At 44.4% G+C, this 20,508-nt stretch overlaps 1 protein-coding gene across 1 annotated transcript in view; it reads left to right on the top strand.

The window, feature by feature from the left end:
• The window catches only part of BIVM (basic, immunoglobulin-like variable motif containing), a 183,578-nt gene extending 163,406 nt beyond the window's left edge, over window positions 1-20,172 (top strand). Inside the window, exon 10 of the mRNA XM_069205052.1 lies at window positions 18,588-20,172. Within this exon, the coding sequence (XP_069061153.1) occupies window positions 18,588-18,884 (297 nt within the window). The 3' untranslated portion in view covers window positions 18,885-20,172. The remainder of the gene's footprint in view (window positions 1-18,587) is intronic.
• Window positions 20,173-20,508: the final 336 nt, after the last annotated feature.

The raw sequence follows: 20,508 nt of genomic DNA, 5'->3' as shown, positions 1-20,508 counted from the left end.
ACAAACAACAGATCAGACACCCAAATCCAGCATTGCTGAATCTAGCAACTTGGCTCCTGAAGTCCTAGAGTTCGGACACTTAGACCTTACACAGGAATGTATGGAAGTCATAAAACAAGCTAGGAAGCCTACCACTAGACATTGCTATGCAAATAAGTGGAAAAGATTTGTTTATTACTGCCATAATAATCAAATTCAACCCTTACACGCATCTACCAAAGACATCGTCAGATACTTACTACGTTTGCAAAAGTCAAAGCTAGCTTTTTCTTCCATTAAGATACATCTTACCGCAATTTCAGCTTACCTGCAAATTACCCACTCAACTTCACTATTTAGAATACCAGTCATAAAAGCCTTTATGGAAGGCCTAAAAAGAATTATACCACCAAGAGCACCACCAGTTCCTTCATGGAACCTCAACATTGTCTTAACACGACTCATGGGGCCACCTTTTGAGCCCATGCACTCTTGTGAAATGCAATACTTAACATGGAAAGTTGCATTTCTAATTGCCATCACATCTCTAAGAAGAGTAAGTGAGATTCAAGCATTTACCATACAAGAACCATTTATTCAAATACACAAGCATAAAGTAGTTCTACGGACAAATCCTAAATTTTTACCAAAAGTCATATCGCCGTTCCACTTGAATCAAAAAGTAGAATTACCAGTGTTCTTCCCACAGCCAGATTCTGTAGCTGAAAGAGCACTACATACATTAGACATCAAAAGAGCGTTAATGTACTACATTGACAGAACAAAACAAATTCGGAAAACAAAACAATTATTTATTGCTTTCCAAAAACCTCATACAGGAAATCCGATTTCCAAACAAGGCATTGCTAGATGGATAGTTAAATGCATTCAAACTTGCTATCTCAAAGCAAAAAGAGAACTGCCTATTACACCAAAGGCACACTCGACTAGAAAGAAAGGTGCTACCATGGCCTTACTAGGAAATATTCCAATGACTGAAATATGTAAGGCAGCCACATGGTCTACGCCTCATACGTTTACCAAACACTACTGCATGGATGTGTTAACAGCACAACAAGCCACAGTAGGCTAAGCAGTATTACGAACTTTGTTTCAAACAACTTCAACTCCTACAGGCTGAACCACCGCTTTTGGGGAGATAACTGCTTACTAGTCTATGCAAAGCATGTGTATCTGCAGCTACACATGCCATCGTACGGAAAATGTCACTTACCCAGTGTACATCTGTTCGTGGCATGAGTCGCTGCAGATTCACATGCCCCCACCCGCCTCCCCGAGAGCCTGTAGCCGTTTCGAAGTTGATCTTGAACATTTGCAAATTTGTAAATATATCACTTTAAACTACATTATGTAAATACATATTCACTCCATTGCATGAGCACTATTACTATAATACACAACTCCTACCTCACCCTCTGCGGGGAAAATAATCTAAGATGGAGTCGACGCCCATGCGCAATGGAGCCGAAAGGGGAGGAGTCCCTCGATCTCGTGACTCGAAAAGACTTCTTCGAAGAAAAACAACTTGTAACACTCCGAGCCCAACACTAGATGGCGGGATGTGCAAAGCATGTGAATCTGCAGCGACTCATGCCACGAACAGATGTACACTGGGTAAGTGACATTTTCCATATATATATATATATATATATATATATATATATATATATATATATATATATATATATATTCGGTGGCATGTGTAGCTGCAGATACACATGCTGTGCATTATCCTGCTATCTAGTGTTGGGCTCGGAGTGTTACAAGTTGTTTTTTTTCGAAGAAGTATTTTCGAGTCATGGGACCGAGTGACTCCTCCCTTTCGGCTCCATTGCGCATGGGCGTCGACTCCATCTTAGATTGTTTTCTTTCCGCCATCGTGTTAGGACGTGTTCCTCTTCGCTCCGTATTTCAAATCGGGAAAGTTAGCTAAAGTATCGAAAATTCGACGGTATTGTTATCGCTCGGTACCGGGTTAGTGTTAGTGTATTGCCACCGACATCAAGACTGCTTTGGCGGCCCTTCGGGGCTTCTACTCTTCACCGAGGCCTGGTTGGCCCGACCACACCCGTCGTCCCAGACTAATGGACCGGACCACCTTCCATTTCTGTCCTAAGTGCCATGCAAAGTATCCTTATACAGACCAGCACCGGGTCTGTGACCTGTGTTTGTCACCCGAACACAGACAGGATACCTGTGGAGCTTGCCGAGCGTTCCGATCGAAAAAGACCTTGTGGGATCGGCGCGCAAGAAGACTACAAAATGGCGTCGAAACCGAAAGAACAGCTCGACGTCCAAGAGGAGGAAAGTATCTCCGTCCAAGAGACGGACTCGGATGAATCCGAAAGTGAACGACCCTCGACGGTGCAACGAACCGTGAGTAAACCTGCCCCTTCCCAAAGTCAGGTTCATACAAAAACACTTAAGGCCATGGGGATGCCACCGCCAGCAGGCCATGGCTCAACCCACCGAAAGGGAGGTGACCAAATATCGGCACTGAAAAAGGCCAAAGAGTTGCCGAAGACTTCCAACTCCAGTCGAGAATCCGGCACCGAACGATCTCGACACTGAGTGATCGAATCGACTAAACCCAGAAAAATCTGCTCGTAACCGAAAAAGACTTTTATTGCAGAAACTTCGGTACCGAAAAAAGCGGCTTCGGAGCCGAAAAGAAGCTCTTATACAGAAGAGCAAGGACTTTCCAGCCAACTCAAGGAAAGACATAGATTCGAGCAAGAGTTAGGTATGGAAGAACCTGACCATACACAAAGGAGGTTACATATCCAAAAAGAGACTGGCAAAATACAAACTTTACCTCCACTCACATCAAAAAGGAAGCTTGCATTTCAGGAGACAGAAATGCAACCTAAGGCAAAAGTGGTTAGAGACAAATCTCCACCACCAATGATCTCACCACAACCGTCCCCACCGCACTCACCACAACTGTCACCAGTGGGAACACCTATAATGCAGTCACCCACACATACTGGGATGACACAGGATGATGCTGATGCATGGGACTTATATGATGCGCCAGTATCGGATAACAGTCCAGAATGTTATCCAACAAAGCCGTCACCACCAGAAGACAGTACTGCATATACGCAGGTACTATCCAGGGCAGCTACGTTCCACAACGTAGCAATGCACAAAGAGCCAGTGGAGGATGACTTCCTTTTTAACACTCTGGCATCCACCCACGCTTCCTATCAGAGTCTGCCGATGCTCCCGGGCATGCTCAAGCATGCGCAACAGGCCTTCCAGGAGCCTGTAAAGGGAAGAGCTATCACGCCTAGAGTTGAAAAAAAGTACAAACCTCCCCCAACAGATCCTGTGTTCATAACACAGCAACTCACACCGGACTCAGTGGTTGTAGGGGCGGCAAGGAAAAGAGCAAACTCTCAATCATCAGGAGATCCCCCACCACCTGACAAAGAAAGTAGAAATTTCGACGCTGCAGGCAAGCGAGTGGAATCACAAGCAGCCAATCAATGGCGAATTGCGAATTCACAAGCCCTAATTGCACGCTACGACAGGGCACACTGGGACGAGATGCAAGACATCATACAGCACTTGCCCAAGGAACATCAAAAACGTGCCCAGCAAGTAGTGGAGGAAGGACAGGCCACATCTAACAACCAGATAAGGTCCGCACTAGACTCAGCAGACACAGCAGCATGGACTGTCAACACGGCTGTAACCATTCGCAGACATGCATGGCTGCGAAGTTGTGGATTGAAACCAGAGATTCAACAAGCGGTGTTAAATATGCCGTTTAATCAACAACAATTGTTTGGGACGGAAGTTGATACAGCCATTGAAAAAATGAAAAAAGACACGGACACGGCCAAAGTCATGGGCGCGCTCTATTCCCCACAAGTCAGAGGCACCTTTAGAAAACCACAATTCAGAGGAGGGTTTCAGCAACAAACATCTGAGCCTTCCACCTCTCAAACCAGACCCACCTATCAATCACAATACCAAAGGGGAGGGTTTTGTGGTTCCTATACAGGACAATTCCCAAAAGGAAGGGGAAAATTCCAACCAACCAAACCAAGCCAGACCAAGCAGTGACTTCAATGTCACAACACCCCAACACTTATCACCTGTGGGGGGGAGGCTAACCACATACTACCAAAACTGGATACATATTACCACAGACGCATGGGTCCTATCAATTATCCAACATGGTTATTGCATAGAATTCACAACATTCCCTCTAGATGTGCCACCCAAAACGCACAGACTGTCCCAACAACACTTAGACCTATTACAAATAGAGGTCCAAGCACTACTACAAAAACAAGCAATAGAGCTCGTACCCAATCATCAAAAAGGAACAGGCATCTACTCATTATATTTCCTGATTCCAAAAAAGGACAAAACGTTAAGACCTATCTTAGATCTCAGAACACTGAATCTCTTCATCAATTCAGACCACTTCCACATGGTAACACTTCAAGACGTAGTTCCCTTATTAAAAAAGGAGGAATACATGACAACATTGGATCTCAAGGATGCGTATTTCCACATACCCATCCATCCTTCTCACAGAAAATACTTAAGGTTTGTAATGCAAGGCATACACTATCAATTCAAAGTGCTACCGTTCGGAATAACAACAGCCCCCAGGGTATTCACAAAATGCCTAGCAGTAGTAGTCGCTCACATAAGGAGACAGCACATGCACGTACTCCCATATTTAGACGACTGGCTAATAAAAACCAACACTCAACAACAGTGTCTTCTTCACACGCAGTATGTCATAGAAACTCTACACAAACTGGGGTTCTCTATAAATTACCAAAAATCACATCTGCAACCATCCCAAATACAACAATACTTTGGAGCAACACTCAACACACAAAGGGCAATTGCCACTCGAAGTCCACAAAGAGTCCAGTCATTCCAAAATGTAAGATCAAGCATACAACCAAACCAACACTACACAGTAAGGTTTGTAATGAAACTACTAGGCATGATGTCTTCATGCATAGCCATTGTCCCAAATGCAAGACTACACATGCGGCCCTTACAACAGTGCCTAGCAAAACAATGGACACAAGCACAGGGTCAACTTCAAGATCTAGTGCAGGGATGTGGAATTCCTATCGCCCGACACATCTTGTTTGGGGTCAAGGGCAACAAGTTTTTATGTTTACTTTGTCCTTGGGACAAGTAGGCCTAACCCTCTGCAGCACAAACCCTTTGGCTGCCTGTTTACAGAGAGTGGAACTCTCTGCAGTTGAGGTAATGTGTTTCCAAAAGATAATGCTGTTCGAACTTGTATTTATGGTTCATTATTTGAAAGTCTTCATTATTAGGGCGAGTGCTGTAAATAAATGTTTTAAGGTCACACTTCACTACTGACATTGGTTCCAGTACAAAAAAAAAAAAACACGTGTATACACATATTTGAAAAGTTTAGGCTATGAGGCTAAATATAATGCTCCCAGAATGCTCTCTGATTAGATGCAAATGAAGTGTCATTTAGTAAAATGTGTTGATGCATGCTAGTATTTCCCAAAAATATTTCAAATGGAAAATCAGTGTAACCATTTTCAACACGATTATGGGAAGCATAAAAATAAACAAACACTGACAAAGCCAACTGATCTGACTTATTTTTATAAGTCTTTTAGTTTCATCAATGTGTGTCTTGTTTTGACATGGCTTTTGTAACACTTTATTGTTGCGGGAGCTACCAGGCCCTCAACATTGTAACAAACACTGGCAAAAACCGCCCAAAAGGTTTTTTTAACTCTAAAAGCACACGTTGCCACCAGTGGCATAACAAAGGCCCCGCAGCCGCCCTCCAGGGGGCCCCTTCAGCACAGCACTTGCCCTGAGTGAGTCTGGAGAGGGGGCTCCTCCATGTTCTTTGCAAAGAGGCACACTCCAGTTTCGTTACGGCACTGATTGCCACTGTAGTTCCTGACACTGAACAAAACTACTTTGTGTGCCAATATGCTCCTTGTGGAAGAGCAGAATGCGATCACTCACAGTAAAGCCAGCCGAAAGAGAGAGAAATAGAAGTTTAATAAAAACAAAATGTCTTTATTAACACCAGACCTAATTAGGGACCAAGACCCACATGTAGGTAGCTTTTTGCATGTCGCAAACAGCGACTTTCGCTGTTTGCGACGTGCAAAAAGCACATTGAGATGCAAACCCAGTTTTGCGACTCGCAATTAGGAAGGGGTGTTCCCTTCCTAATTGCGACTCGCAGTGCAATGTAGGATTGTTTTGTGACTGCAAACGCAGGCGCAAACCAATCGCAGTTTGCACCCATTTCAAATGGGTGCCAACACTTTCGCAAAAGGGAAGGGGTCCCCATGGGACCCCTTCCCCATTGTGAATGTCACTGTAAACATTTTTTCAGAGCAGGCAGTGGTCCTGTGGACCACTGCCTGCTCTGAAAAAATGAAACAAACGTTTCATTTTTCGTTTTTGTAATGCATCTTGTTTTCCTTTAACCTCTTGGGTGCCTTGGACGAGATGATCTCGTCCAAGGCTACAGTTCCCCTGTGCCTTGGACGAGATCATCTCGTCCATGGCACAGGGGAACTTGGGGGCGCGCTAGCGCGCCCCCCGTGCACCCCCCCTCCCCCCCCAAGGCGGGGATGGAAGGGGAAGACCTTCCCCTTCCACCCCCGCCCCCCCCCTGTGACGTCAGCGCGCGCGCGCGCGCGCTGATGTGTCACAGGGGCCTCCCTCGTCGCGCTGGAAGCTCTGCTTCCAGCGCGATTGAAAAAGAAATGCAAAAGCATTTCTCTTTCAATCACCGGGGAGGCCCGGAGGGGCTTCAAAGGGAAGGAAAAGTATTTCCTTCCCTTTGAAGTCTCTCCGAGGGTTTCAAAAGCCGGATTGCTTGCAATCCGGCTTTTGAAACCCCACTAGACACCAGGGATTTTTTTTTTTTTAACGATATTGACAAAAGGGAGCGACCCCTTGGGCAAGGGTCGCTCCCAGGGGGGCATTTTTTCTGGAAGGCCTTTTCTGCCCCCCCTGGGGGCAGATCGGCCTACTATTAGGCCGATCTGCCCCCAGGGGGGGCAGAAACCTCTAGGGCACCAGGGACCATTTTTTTTTTTTTTTTTTTTTTATGTGTTATTTTTTTTTTTTGGGTGGGGAGCGACCCCTTAGGCAAGGGTCGCTCCCCTTGGGGTAAAATTATATTTTGGCCATTTCTGCCCCCCTTGGGGGCAGATTGGCCTATTTTAATGAGGCCAATCTGCCCCCAAGGGGGGTAGAAACCACTAGACACCAGGGAGTTTTTTCTTTGCGTGAATTTCACGCAAAGGGAGCGACCCCTTAGGCAAGGGTCGCTCCCTGGGGGGGAGGGCAATTTATTTTAGGCCATTTCTGCCCCCCCCTGGGGGCAGATCGGCCTATTATTAGGCCGATCTGCCCCCAGGGGGGGCAGAAACCTATAGGCGCCAGGGCAAGTATTTTTTTTTGTGTTTTTTTTTTTGTTTGTTTGCTTTTTTAGAGATGGGGAGCGACCCATCAGGCAAGGGTCGCTCCCCTGGGGGGGGGGGCAAATTGTATTTACACCATTTCTGCCCCCCTGGGGGCAGATTGGCAGATTTTAGGTCAATCTGCCCCCAAGGGGGCAGAAACCACTAGGCACCTGGGATTTGTTTTTTGTCGCCAATGTCACGCAGGGGGAGCGACCCCGTAGGCAAGGGTCGCTCTCGGAGGGGGGGTGGGGGTTGGGGGTTCAAATTTATTTTAGGCCATTTCTGCCCCCCCTGGGGGCAGATCGGCCTATTATTAGGCCAAACTGCCCCCAGGGGGGGTCAGAACCCTCTAGGCACCAGGGCACATTTTTTTTGTGTGTTTTTTTTTTGTTTGTTTGTTTTTTTTCGAGATGGGGAGCGACCCATCAGGAAAGGGTCGCTCCCCTGGGGGGCAAATTGTATTTAGGCCATTTCTGCCCCCCTTGGGGGCAGATTGGCCGATTTTAGGTCAATCTGCCCCCAAGGGGGTAGAAACCACTAGGCACCTGGAATTTGTTTTTTCGCGCCAATGTCACGCAGGGGGAGCGACCCCGTAGGCAAGGGTCGCTCCCGGGGGGGGGGGGGTGGGTTGGGGTTTCAAATTTATTTTAGGCCATTTCTGCCCTCCCTAGGGGCAGATCGGCCTATTATCAGGCCGAACTGCCCCCAGAGGGGGGCAGAACCCTCAGGGCACCAGGGCAATTTTTTTTTTTGTGTTTTTTTGTTTTGTTTGTTTGTTTTTTTCGAGATGGGGAGCGACCCATCAGGCAAGGGTCGCTCCCCTGGGGGGCAAATTGTATTTAGGCCATTTCTGCCCCCCTTGGGGGCAGATTGGCCGATTTTAGGTCAATCTGCCCCCAAGGGGGCAGAAACCACTAGGCACCTGGGATTTGTTTTTTGGCGCCAATGTCACGCAGGGGGAGCGACCCCGTAGGCAAGGGTCGCTCCAGGGAAGGGGTGGGGGCTGGGGGGGCAAATTTATTTTAGGCCATTTCTGCCCCCCCTGGGGGCAGATCGGCCTATTATTAGGCTGAACTGCCCCCAGGGGGGGGGGGCAGAACCCTCAGGGCACCAGGGAAATTTTTTTGGATGTGTTTTTTTTTTTGTTTGTTTGTTTTTTTCGAGATGGGGAGCGACCCATCAGGCAAGGGTCGCTCCCCTGGGGGGCAACTTGTATTTAGGCCATTTCTGCCCCCCTTGGGGGCAGATTGGCCGATTTTAGGTCAATCTGCCCCCAAGTGGGCAGAAACCACTAGGCACCTGGGATTTGTTTTTTGGCGCCAATGTCACGCAGGGGGAGCGACCCCGTAGGCAAGGGTCGCTCCCGGGGGGGAATGGGGGTTGGGGGGAAGAAATTTATTTTAGGCCATTTCTGCCCCCCCCCCCCTGGGGCTGGCTGAGCTACAGGCCAAACTCCGCAGGTAGGCACCTTGCAAAAAACACCTCTGTTTTCTGTGAAAAAATATGTTGTGTCCATGTTGTGTTTTGGGCCATTTCCTTTCGTGGGCGCTAGGCCTACCCACAGAAGTGAGGCACCATTTTTATCGAGAGACTTAGGGGAATGCTGGGTGGAAGGAAATTTGTGGCTCCTCTCAGATTCCAGAACTTTCTGTCACCGAAATGAGAGGAAAAAGTGTTTTTTGGGTCACATTTTGATGTTTGCAAAGGATTCTGGGTAACATAACCTGGTCAGAGCCCCGCAAGTCACCCCATCTTGGATTCCCCTGGGTTTCTAGTTTTCAAAAATGCGCTGGTTTGCTAGGTTTCCCCAGGTGCCGGCTGAGCTACAGGCCAAAATCCACAGGTAGGCACTGCTTTTTATAAAAAAATGTGATGTGTCCACGTTGTGTTTTGGGCCCTTTCCTTTCGTGGGCGCTAGTCCTACCCACGCAAGTGAGGTATCATTTTTATCGGGAGACTTGGGGGAACGCTGGGTGGAAGGAAATTTGTGGCTCCTCTCAGATTCCAGAACTTTCTGCCACAGAAATGTGAGGAACATGTGTTTTTTTAGCCACATTTTGAGGTTTGCAAAGGATTCTGGGTAACAGAACCTGGTCCGAGCCCCGCAAGTCACCCCTCCTTGGATTCCCCTAGGTCTCTAGTTTTCAGAAATGTACAGGTTTGGTAGGTTTCCCTAGGTGGCGGCTGAGCTAGAGGCCAAAATCTACAGGTAGTCACTTTGCTAAAAACAGCTCTGTTTTCTGTGATGTGTCCACGTTGTGTTTTGGGGCATATCCTGTCGCGGGCGCTAGGCCTACCCACACAAGTGAGGTATCATTTTTATCGGGAGACGTGGGGGAACGCTGGGTGGAAGGAAATTTGTGGCTCCTCTCAGATTCCAGAACTTTCTGCCACAGAAATGTGAGGAACATGTGTTTTTTTAGCCAAATTTTGAGGTTTGCAAAGGATTCTGGGTAACAGAACCTGGTCCGAGCCACACAAGTCACCCCTCCTTGGATTCCCCTAGGTCTCTAGTTTTCAGAAATGCACAGGTTTGGTAGGTTTCCCTAGGTGCCAGCTGAGCTACAGGCCAAAATCTACAGGTAGTCACTTTGCTAAAAACAGCTCTGTTTTCTGTGATGTGTCCACGTTGTGTTTTGGGGCATATCCTGTCGCGGGCGCTAGGCCTACCCACACAAGTGAGGTATCATTTTTATCGGGAGACGTGGGAAAACGCTGGGTGGAAGGAAATTTGTGGCTCCTCTCAGATTCCAGAACTTTCTGCCACAGAAATGTGAGGAACATGTGTTTTTTTAGCCAAATTTTGAGGTTTGCAAAGGATTCTGGGTAACAGAACCTGGTCCGAGCCACACAAGTCACCCCTCCTTGGATTCCCCTAGGTCTCTAGTTTTCAGAAATGCACAGGTTTGGTAGGTTTCCCTAGGTGGCGGCTGAGCTAGAGGCCAAAATCTACAGGTAGTCACTTTGCTAAAAACAGCTCTGTTTTCTGTGATATGTCCACGTTGTGTTTTGGGGCATATCCTGTCGCGGGCGCTAGGCCTACCCACACAAGTGAGGTATCATTTTTATCGGGAGACGTGGGGGAACGCTGGGTGGAAGGAAATTTGTGGCTCCTCTCAGATTCCAGAACTTTCTGCCACAGAAATGTGAGGAACATGTGTTTTGTTAGCCAAATTTTGAGGTTTGCAAAGGATTCTGGGTAACAGAACCTGGTCCGAGCCACACAAATCACCCCTCCTTGGATTCCCCTAGGTCTCTAGTTTTCAGAAATGTACAGGTTTGGTAGGTTTCCCTAGGTGGCGGCTGAGCTAGAGGCCAAAATCTCCTGGTAGTCACTTTGCTAAAAACAGCTGTGTTTTCTGTGATGTGTCCACGTTGTGTTTTGGGGCATATCCTGTCGCGGGCGCTAGGCCTACCCACACAAGTGAGGTATCATTTTTATCGGGAGACGTGGGGGAACGCTGGGTGGAAGGAAATTTGTGGCTCCTCTCAGATTCCAGAACTTTCTGCCACAGAAATGTGAGGAACATGTGTTTTTTTAGCCAAATTTTGAGGTTTGCAAAGGATTCTGGGTAACAGAACCTGGTCCGAGCCACACAAGTCACCCCTCCTTGGATTCCCCTAGGTCTCTAGTTTTCAGAAATGCACAGGTTTGGTAGGTTTCCCTAGGTGCCGGCTGAGCTAGAGGCCAAAATCTACAGGTAGTCATTTTGCTAAAAACAGCTCTGTTTTCTGTGATATGTCCACGTTGTGTTTTGGGGCATATCCTGTCGTGGGCGCTAGGCCTACCCACACAAGTGAGGTATCATTTTTATCGGGAGACGTGGGGGAACGCTGGGTGGAAGGAAATTTGTGGCTCCTCTCAGATTCCAGAACTTTCTGCCACAGAAATGTGAGGAACATGTGTTTTTTTAGCCAAATTTTGAGGTTTGCAAAGGATTCTGGGTAACAGAACCTGGTCCGAGCCCCGCAAGTCACCCCTCCTTGGATTCCCCTAGGTCTCTAGTTTTCAGAAATGCACAGGTTTGGTAGGTTTCCCTAGGTGGCGGCTGAGCTAGAGGCCAAAATCTACAGGTAGTCACTTTGCTAAAAACAGCTCTGTTTTCTGTGATATGTCCACGTTGTGTTTTGGGGCATATCCTGTCGCGGGCGCTAGGCCTACCCACACAAGTGAGGTATCATTTTTATCGGGAGACGTGGGGGAACGCTGGGTGGAAGGAAATTTGTGGCTCCTCTCAGATTCCAGAACTTTCTGCCACAGAAATGTGAGGAACATGTGTTTTTTTAGCCAAATTTTGAGGTTTGCAAAGGATTCTGGGTAACAGAACCTGGTCCGAGCCACACAAGTCACCCCTACTTGGATTCCCCTAGGTCTCTAGTTTTCAGAAATGCACAGGTTTGGTAGGTTTCCCTAGGTGGCGGCTGAGCTAGAGGCCAAAATCTACAGGTAGTCACTTTGCTAAAAACAGCTCTGTTTTCTGTGATGTGTCCACGTTGTGTTTTGGGGCATATCCTGTCGCGGGTGCTAGGCCTACCCACACAAGTGAGGTATCATTTTTATCGGGAGACGTGGGGGAACGCTGGGTGGAAGGAAATTTGTGGCTCCTCTCAGATTCCAGAACTTTCTGCCACAGAAATGTGAGGAACATGTGTTTTTTTTGCCAAATTTTGAGGTTTGCAAAGGATTCTGGGTAACAGAACCTGGTTCGAGCCACACAAGTCACCCCTCCTTGGATTCCCCTAGGTCTCTAGTTTTCAGAAATGCACAGGTTTGGTAGGTTTCCCTAGGTGGCGGCTGAGCTAGAGGCCAAAATCTACAGGTAGTCACTTTGCTAAAAACAGCTCTGTTTTCTGTGATGTGTCCACGTTGTGTTTTGGGGCATATCCTGTCGCGGGCGCTAGGCCTACCCACACAAGTGAGGTACCATTTTTATCGGGAGACTTGGGGGAACATAGATTAGCAAAACAAGTACTATTGCCCCTTGTCTTTCTCTACATTTTTTCCTTCCAAATATAGGAGTGTGTGTAAAAAAGACATCTATTTGAGAAATTCCCTGTAATTCACGTGCTACTATGGTCACCCCGGAATTCAGAGATGTGCAAATAACCACTGCTCCTCAACACCTTATCTTGTGCCCTTTTTGGAAATGCAAAGGTTTTCTTGATAGCAATTTTTTACTCCTTATATTTCAGCAAATGAATTGCTGTATACCCGGTATAGAATGAAAACGCACTGCAGGGTGCAGCTCATTTATTGGCTCTGGGTTCCTCGGGTTCTTGATGAACCTACAAACCCTATATATCCCCGCAACCAGAGGAGTGCAGCAGACGTAACGGTATATTGCTTTCGATAATCTGACATTGCAGGGAAAAGTTACAGAGTAAAACGTAGAGAAAAATTGATGGTTTTTTCACCTCAATTTCAATATTTTTCTTTTTCAGCTGTTATTTTCTGTAGGAAACCCTTGTAGGATCTACACAAATGACCCCTTGCTGAATTCAGAATGTTGTCTACTTTTCAGAAATGTTTAGGTTTCTGGGATCCAGCATTGGTTTCATGACCATTCCTGTCACTGACTGGAAGGAGGCTGAAAGCACAAAAAATTGCACAAATGGGGTATGCCCCAGTAAAATGACAAAATTGTGTTGAAAAATTGGGTTTTCTGATTCAAGTCTGCCTGTTCCTGAAAGCTGGGAAGCTGCTGAGTTTAGCACCGCAAACCCTTTGCTGATGCCATTTTCAGGGGGAAAACCACAAGCCTTCTTCTGCAGCCACTTTTTCCAATTTTTTTGAAAAAAACGAAATTTTCACTGTATTTTGGCCAATTTCTTGGCCTCCTTCAGGGGAACCCACAAAGTCTGGGTACCTCTAGAATCCCTAGGATGTTGGAAAAAAAGGACGCAAATTTGGCTTGGTTAGCTTATGTGGACAAAAAGTTATGAGGGCCTAAGCGCGAACTGCCCCAAATAGGCAAAAAAAGGCCTGGCACAGGAGGGGGAAAAGGCCTGGCAGCGAAGGGGTTAAGGAAAACGGGCTGCATTACAAAAAAACAAAAAAAAAACTGCTTTATTGAAAAGCAGTCACAGACATGGTGGTCTGCTGTCTCCAGCAGGCCACCATCCCTGTGAGGGCTGCCATTCGCAAGGGGGGGTTGCAAATTGCGACCCACCTCATGATTATTCATGAGGTGGGCATTTGCGAAGCCCTTGCAAATCACAGATGTGTCAGGGACACCATCCTACATTCGGATTTGCGAAATTGCGAGTCGCTCTGACTCGCAATTTGCGGGTCGCAAATCTGAACCTACCTACATGTGGCCCCAAATTCTTAAAGTCACAAAAGTGCACCCATGGTATATGTCATACCCCTATAAAATATTTGTGAACTGTATTTTAGCATGGGTAAATACGATGTGTAGATTTGCTCATGTGAAAATCTATTGAGCATTTGCAAGTTCATTTTTCCTCCAGCCACTTTCTTCCCAACCCTGGAAGAAGTTCTAATTCTGCCATTGTCCGGAGTAAATGTCCAACCTTTCTTATTATGGGAAAATATTAGAGAGAAGCTGGTGAAAATCTTTAAAACATGCAGGTTAGTAGGTTTGCAGACTCAAAGGCATTCCAGCCGTGGAACTATTGCTTACTGCATCCTACAGCCCCAGTATGCAGATCTGCAGAAAGGTGGCAAAATAAGGAAATTGCTACAGTAGGGATTGAAACTCCAAGTATTCAAGTCCTACTATGGTAGTAGCTCTGGCATAATCAGAGAGGCTATTATCAGAGCTCTTGCATAATGAGATTGCTGCCATAATTTGTCGCCACACTACATGGCACCAAAGGGACAAGTAGATCTTTTTACAGGACAAGTAGATTTGAGAAGCAACCTGTCCCCTGGACAAGTAGATATTTTAATAAATTCCACACCCCTGTAGTGTTGATAGACCACCAAAAACACACTCCTCGCTTCAGTGGTGGAACCCTATAAATTTAAACAAAGGGCGGCCATTCCAAGACCCAGTGCCTCAAGCTGTTATCACAACAGATGCTTCCATGATTGGGTGGGGAGCACACCTCAACAATCACAGCATACAGGGTCAATGGGACAATCAACAAAAACAACTTCACATAAATCACTTGGAGCTGCTAGAGGTTTTTCTACCATTAAAAGCGTTTCAACCACTAGTAGCCCACAAACACATTCTGGTCAAAACAGACAACATGACAACAATGTACTATCTCAACAAACAAGGCGGGGGACACTCATCACAACTGTGTCTCTTAGCAAAAAATATTTGGCATTGGGCAATTCACAACCACATTCGCCTAATAGCACAATACATACCAGGCATTCAAAATCAGTTAGCTGACAATCTCAGTCGAGATCACCAGCAAACTCACAAATGGGAAATACATTCCCAGATCCTACAGGGTCACTTCCACCGCTGGGGAACACCAAACATAGACCTATTCGCAACAAAAGAAAACGCCAAATGCCAAAACTTCGTGTTGAGGTACCCACACCCTCAGTCCAAGGACAATGCTCTATGGATCAGCTGGTCAGGGATCTTTGCTTACGCTTTTCCCCCTCTCACACTCATTCCTTATCTGGTCAACAAACTAAGTCAAAACAAACTCAAACTACGACTCATAGGACGAACCTGGGCTCGCCAACTGTGGTACACGACACTGTTGGACTTATCAGTAGTACCCCACATCAAACTACCAAACAAACCAGATCGGTTAACACAACACAAACAACAGATCAGACACCCGAATCCAGCATTGCTCAATCTAGCATTCTGGCTCCTGAAGTCTTAGAATTCGGACATTTAAATCTTACACAAGAGTGTATGGAGGTCATTAAACAAGCGAGAAAACCTACAACAAGACATTGTTACGCAAACAAATGGAAGAGATTTGTTTGTAACTGCCACACTAATCAAATGCAACCACTACATGCCTCCACAAAGGACATTGAAAGCTATTTGGTACACTTACAAAAGTCTAATCTAGCATTCTCTTCCATTAAGATCCACCTCACTGCAATATCTGCCTATCTGTAGATTACACATACAACATCACTTTTTAGAATCCCAGTCATTAAAGCATTTATGGAAGGACTAAAAAGAATCATACCACCAAGGACACCACCAGTACCTTTGTGGAACCTTAATATTGTATTAACACGACTCATGCCCCCACCATTCGAACCCATGCATTCTTTGTCAAATTCAATATCTAACTTGGAAAGTAGCCTTTCTAATAGCTATCACATCACTTCGAAGAGTGAGTGAAATACAAGCATTTACTATTCAAGAACCCTTTATACAAATACATAAACATAAGGTGGTTCTCTGTACAAATCCAAAATTCTTGCCAAAGGTCATATCACCATTCCATCTAAACTAAACTGTGGAACTCCCAGTCTTCTTTCCACAACCAGACTCAGTAGCTGAAAGGGCCTTGCATACATTAGACATAAAAAGAGCACTAATGTATTACATTGACAGAACGAAACAATTTAGTAAAACAAAACGATTGTTTGTAGCTTTCCAAAAACCTCATGCAGGTAACCCTATATCCAAACAAGGCATTGCCAGATGGATAGTTAAATGTATTCAAACTTGCTACATTAAAGCAAAAAGAGAATTACCTATTACACCAAGAGCACATTCCACTAGAAAGAAAGGCGCCACAATGGCTTTTCTTGGGAATATACCAATGACAGAAATTTGTAAGGCAGCCACCTGGTCTACGCCTCATACATTTACTAAGCATTACTGTGTAGACGTGTTAGCAACACAACAAGCCACAGTAGGACAGGCTGTATTAAGAACATTATTTCAGACAACTTCAACTCCTACAGGCTAAACCACTGCTTTTTGGGGAGATAACTGCTTAGTAGTCTATGCACAGCATGTGGATCTGCAGCTACACATGCCACCGAACGGAAAATGTCACTTACCCAGATTCACATGCGCCCTCCCACCTCCCCGGTAGCCTGTAGCCGTTTTTAGTTGCATAAGAATTGTAAATATGTAAATAAATATTATTTTAATAGACATTAGAGACATACATTACTACTCCATTGCATGGGCACCACTAGTATACTCACAACTCCTACCTCACCCTCTGCGGGGAAAACAATCTAAGATGGAGTCGACGCCCATGCACAATGGAGCCGAAAGGGAGGAGTCACTCTGTCCCGTGACTCGAAAAGACTTCTTCGAAGAAAAACAACTTGTAACACTCCGAGCCCAACACTAGATGGCAGGACAATGCACAGCATGTGAATCTGCAGCGTCTCATGCCACGAACAGATGTACACTGGGTAAGTGACATTTTCCATATATATATATATATATATATATATATATATATATATATATATATAGGCTCGGAGTGTTACACGTTGTTTTTCTTTGAAGAAGTCTTTTCGGAGTGGACGGTCACCAACAGTCTTTTTTCGGGCCAAACCATGGTCTTCCGGCAGTGGTGTACGGAAGGCCTTTAAATGTTTTTTGTGGAGGGGTGTAGGGGCAGACGCACTCACATGCTGGCCAGCTGTGATGGGTCTGTCGTCTTCCGATTCCTGTTCAGAGTCTGTGTCTCGGATGGAGACTGCTGTCTGCGCCTGCTCTTCTTTCATGACGTTGAGATGTTTGCTGCTTTTTGGCGCCATTTTGAGTCTTTGGGCTCTGCAATCTCGGAGGGTCTTCTGTGGTCGAAGAGATCGACAGGCCTCACAATCTTCCTCCCAATGGTCTGGAGAAAGGCACAAGTTACAAACCAAGAGTTGGTCTGTATAGGGGTACTTAGCGTGGCACTGAGGGCGGTAGGCCTGAACAAGCCTGAGTCAGGCGCACGCGCCCCAAAGGGCAGAAAATGAAGGTTGCGACGGTACTACCAGTTCAACGCTAGACGGGAAAACGTGATCGAAACAATTCCGACGAATAAGAATCACACATGCATTGACAAAGGTGATCTATATATATATATATATATATATATAGAGAGAGAGAGAGAGAGAGATTTATTGATTTATATATATATATATATATATGTATATATATCTACATATGTATATATATATATAGATATCCATATCCATAGATAGATATAACTAGGGCCAGGAAACCATTTCAGGAATGACTTGTTTGAAAGGGGAGAATCTCCCCTTTCAAACGAGGCCTTCCCGAAGCTCTTTGTGTCTCCCGATGGGTACACTGGTCGTGACCTGCACCAGGGAGGCAGTGCGGGCTTTGGCCAGTGGCCGACACCCACACTCAAGAGATTAAGAACCACTGCTGTAGATCATGGTTGAGTCTTCCCTGTTCTACACCTTTTTATTTCCTGATGAGCAGAATGCTGCCCAGAAACCATTAGTGGTCTGTTTATGGAACTATCCACCTGCTGAATTTTCTGTAGGTATTTTGAAATCTGATGAAAAGCTCCAAAATTGTTCTATTTGCCTTGATGATCTCCATAAGAATAGAATAGTGACTCTAAAATGTGGTCATCTTTGATCAAGAGCTTTTGAATTGCTCTCAAGTTTTCCGCTAAAGCAGGTACACTGGGATTCAAAGGAGGAACATATATATGAGTCATATAGTAGAAGTAGCTTTGCTTTGAGCACAGATTGTTGACATACTGCGAGCCATAGTTAGATCCAGTTAGCTATTTTTTTTTTAGATAATTTTATAGTCAAGTTAGAATAAAGGTGTTTCCACTTACTGTTAAATAGATTCTCCAGAAAAGTTCTGATTCAGGGCTCCGTGAGCATATCCTAGAAACTACTTTGCATTGTTGCATCTGATTTTTATGCTGGTGTATCGTAATTTTAAAGAATCCTCCACTAAAGAGCATTGCTGATTTTTTTTTTTTTTTTTTTTAATGTACATTTTCCTTTCACTAATTATATTGTGGTTGCATGGAATAGCAATGGATATTTGTTTTGGTGTGAGCTTATGATGAGTGGGTTTTTTTTTTATAGATCCGTTGACTGTCTGGTACAGGAGTGAGATTTACACAGGTTTCTGCATGTTTACCACTAAAATTCATTAATTAATGTCTGTTTTCTGTCCATTATTTTATTAATAACATGTATGTATGTATTTTTTTTAGGTTGGAGGAAACTTACATTGCATTATAGCTTTTCAGAGACTCAACTGGCAAAGATTTGGTCCGTGGAATTTCCAATTTGGTAATATCAGACCAGAATCGCAACCTCCAATGCAAGGGCGTGGAATCATTAAGTCAGAAAGTGAAGACAACGTGGCCAGAAAGCCACATGGACGCTTGGGGAGGTCCCTGAGTGCTGGATTTCAGCAGGAACAAGTCTGGAAAAAGATGTCGAATGTACAAGAGAGATTAAATCATGGATTGCATGAAAGTGATACAGACGATGATGGGAAAGATTAAGAAAATTGAAAGAGCGAAGAACCGGCAAGATAATGTAGCTGCTTTCAGTTGAGGTATAATATTAGGATTTAATTTTAAGCCCCTTTTCACTGCAGACTGTTACCTCTGATAATGTTAGCTGTTTTTACACTTCATTATTAATTGTGACTATATGTGGCAGGTGTAGAAGATAATAGTAATGGACACCACTTGAACATTCTAAGATTGTTGTAGGTACGATCCCATCTACCTAAGTTGCTAGTTTGTTGATATAACATGCCAGAGGTGTAACATGTATGAACGATGTTTAAAGAATACATTGCTGACAGTATTAACGAGTGACCAGTTATAAACGGCAATCTGACAAATTGTAAGCTAAATGTTATCACATAGCTGTGTTTTGATTCTTTGCACAAGTTTCATTAGTGCATGGACGCTGCTCATATTTTTTATTACTGAACTATACATGGAATCTCGCGAAACAACTATCAAGTTCATATTTTGTATTTTACATACGAGGGAAATTGCTAAAATCAGGGTTGGCCAAGGTCGGTCATGGAGAGCATAATCCATGATTGTGGTTCTGGAAAAAACTGACCTTGTCAATAATTTCCACTCAGGTTCATTGCGTGTAAATGTATTTTAAGTGATTGTCCTACAAATCTACCATGCATCTGATTCATTGACCCTTAGTGGATAACCTCACGTTTAAAGTGCAGGACACCCTGCTTTTGGAATATTAGTTCTATGAAAAAGATTTAAAGAGATATGTCATGTAGAAAATGCTATTAAAGGTTTGTATTGAAACAAGAAGATAATATTATTTGTTTTTTTATTCATTATCTATTGCATATTTTTGTTTAGAACTCAGGTTTACAGTGGAGACAGCCATCCAAATGAATGCTGTAGAGGAATGCGTGACACTCATGACCCTCTCTTGTACTGTCTCTTTATTGATGAGAAACATCCTTAATGGTCGTAATCCCATTATCTCCAATTTGTATTGCAATATTTGAGTGTAATATCTAACTTTTTTAGCTTTCTAACCAAATACTTTAGTACATTTTGGTCAGTTTGGTTATTATATTTCCTATGTGTATACTGGTTTTCTACGCACCAGATTCACAATCGCTGCTCATTCGTAATTTGTTGAAGGATTTGTTTTGTCTAGATATGCATCTGTTTCCTTTAATTTTGCTCTTTCTTAAAAATTGTTTTCTCAACCAATAAAATGTGTTTCTACGTTACACGTAGCCTTGTTTTCCTTTAAGTATTGACGCACTAGCTCATTAAATAAAAATAGCCATACATGTTGTTTGTTTCTTTTTTTGTGTTTTGAAATGTAAAGAACTCTTAGGTGATGGAACATAACCACATGATTATTCTTCCAACGGGAGTCTTCAAATGGATTTTAATATTAGTAGTTTTCAGACACAAATATATATTTTTTTCTTCGTTTTTTATTTGTTAGGAAAGTATACAAAAGCTCAAATAGACTTTCTTAGTTTTATAAACTGTTCTCCATTATTATTTATTATTTAACTAACCAGCATCATGGTAACTACATCCTACACAGTTCGCTGTGAAAAATCTATTCTGCAACATTATTATAACTTCCAAACCGCCCCTCGCTTTATTTAGATTC

Source organism: Pleurodeles waltl, chromosome 8, assembly GCF_031143425.1.
Source record: "Pleurodeles waltl isolate 20211129_DDA chromosome 8, aPleWal1.hap1.20221129, whole genome shotgun sequence".
Lineage (NCBI taxonomy): Eukaryota > Metazoa > Chordata > Amphibia > Caudata > Salamandridae > Pleurodeles > Pleurodeles waltl.
The sequence above is the reverse complement of the archived record's forward strand: the minus strand, read 5'-3'. Positions and strand labels throughout refer to the sequence as shown.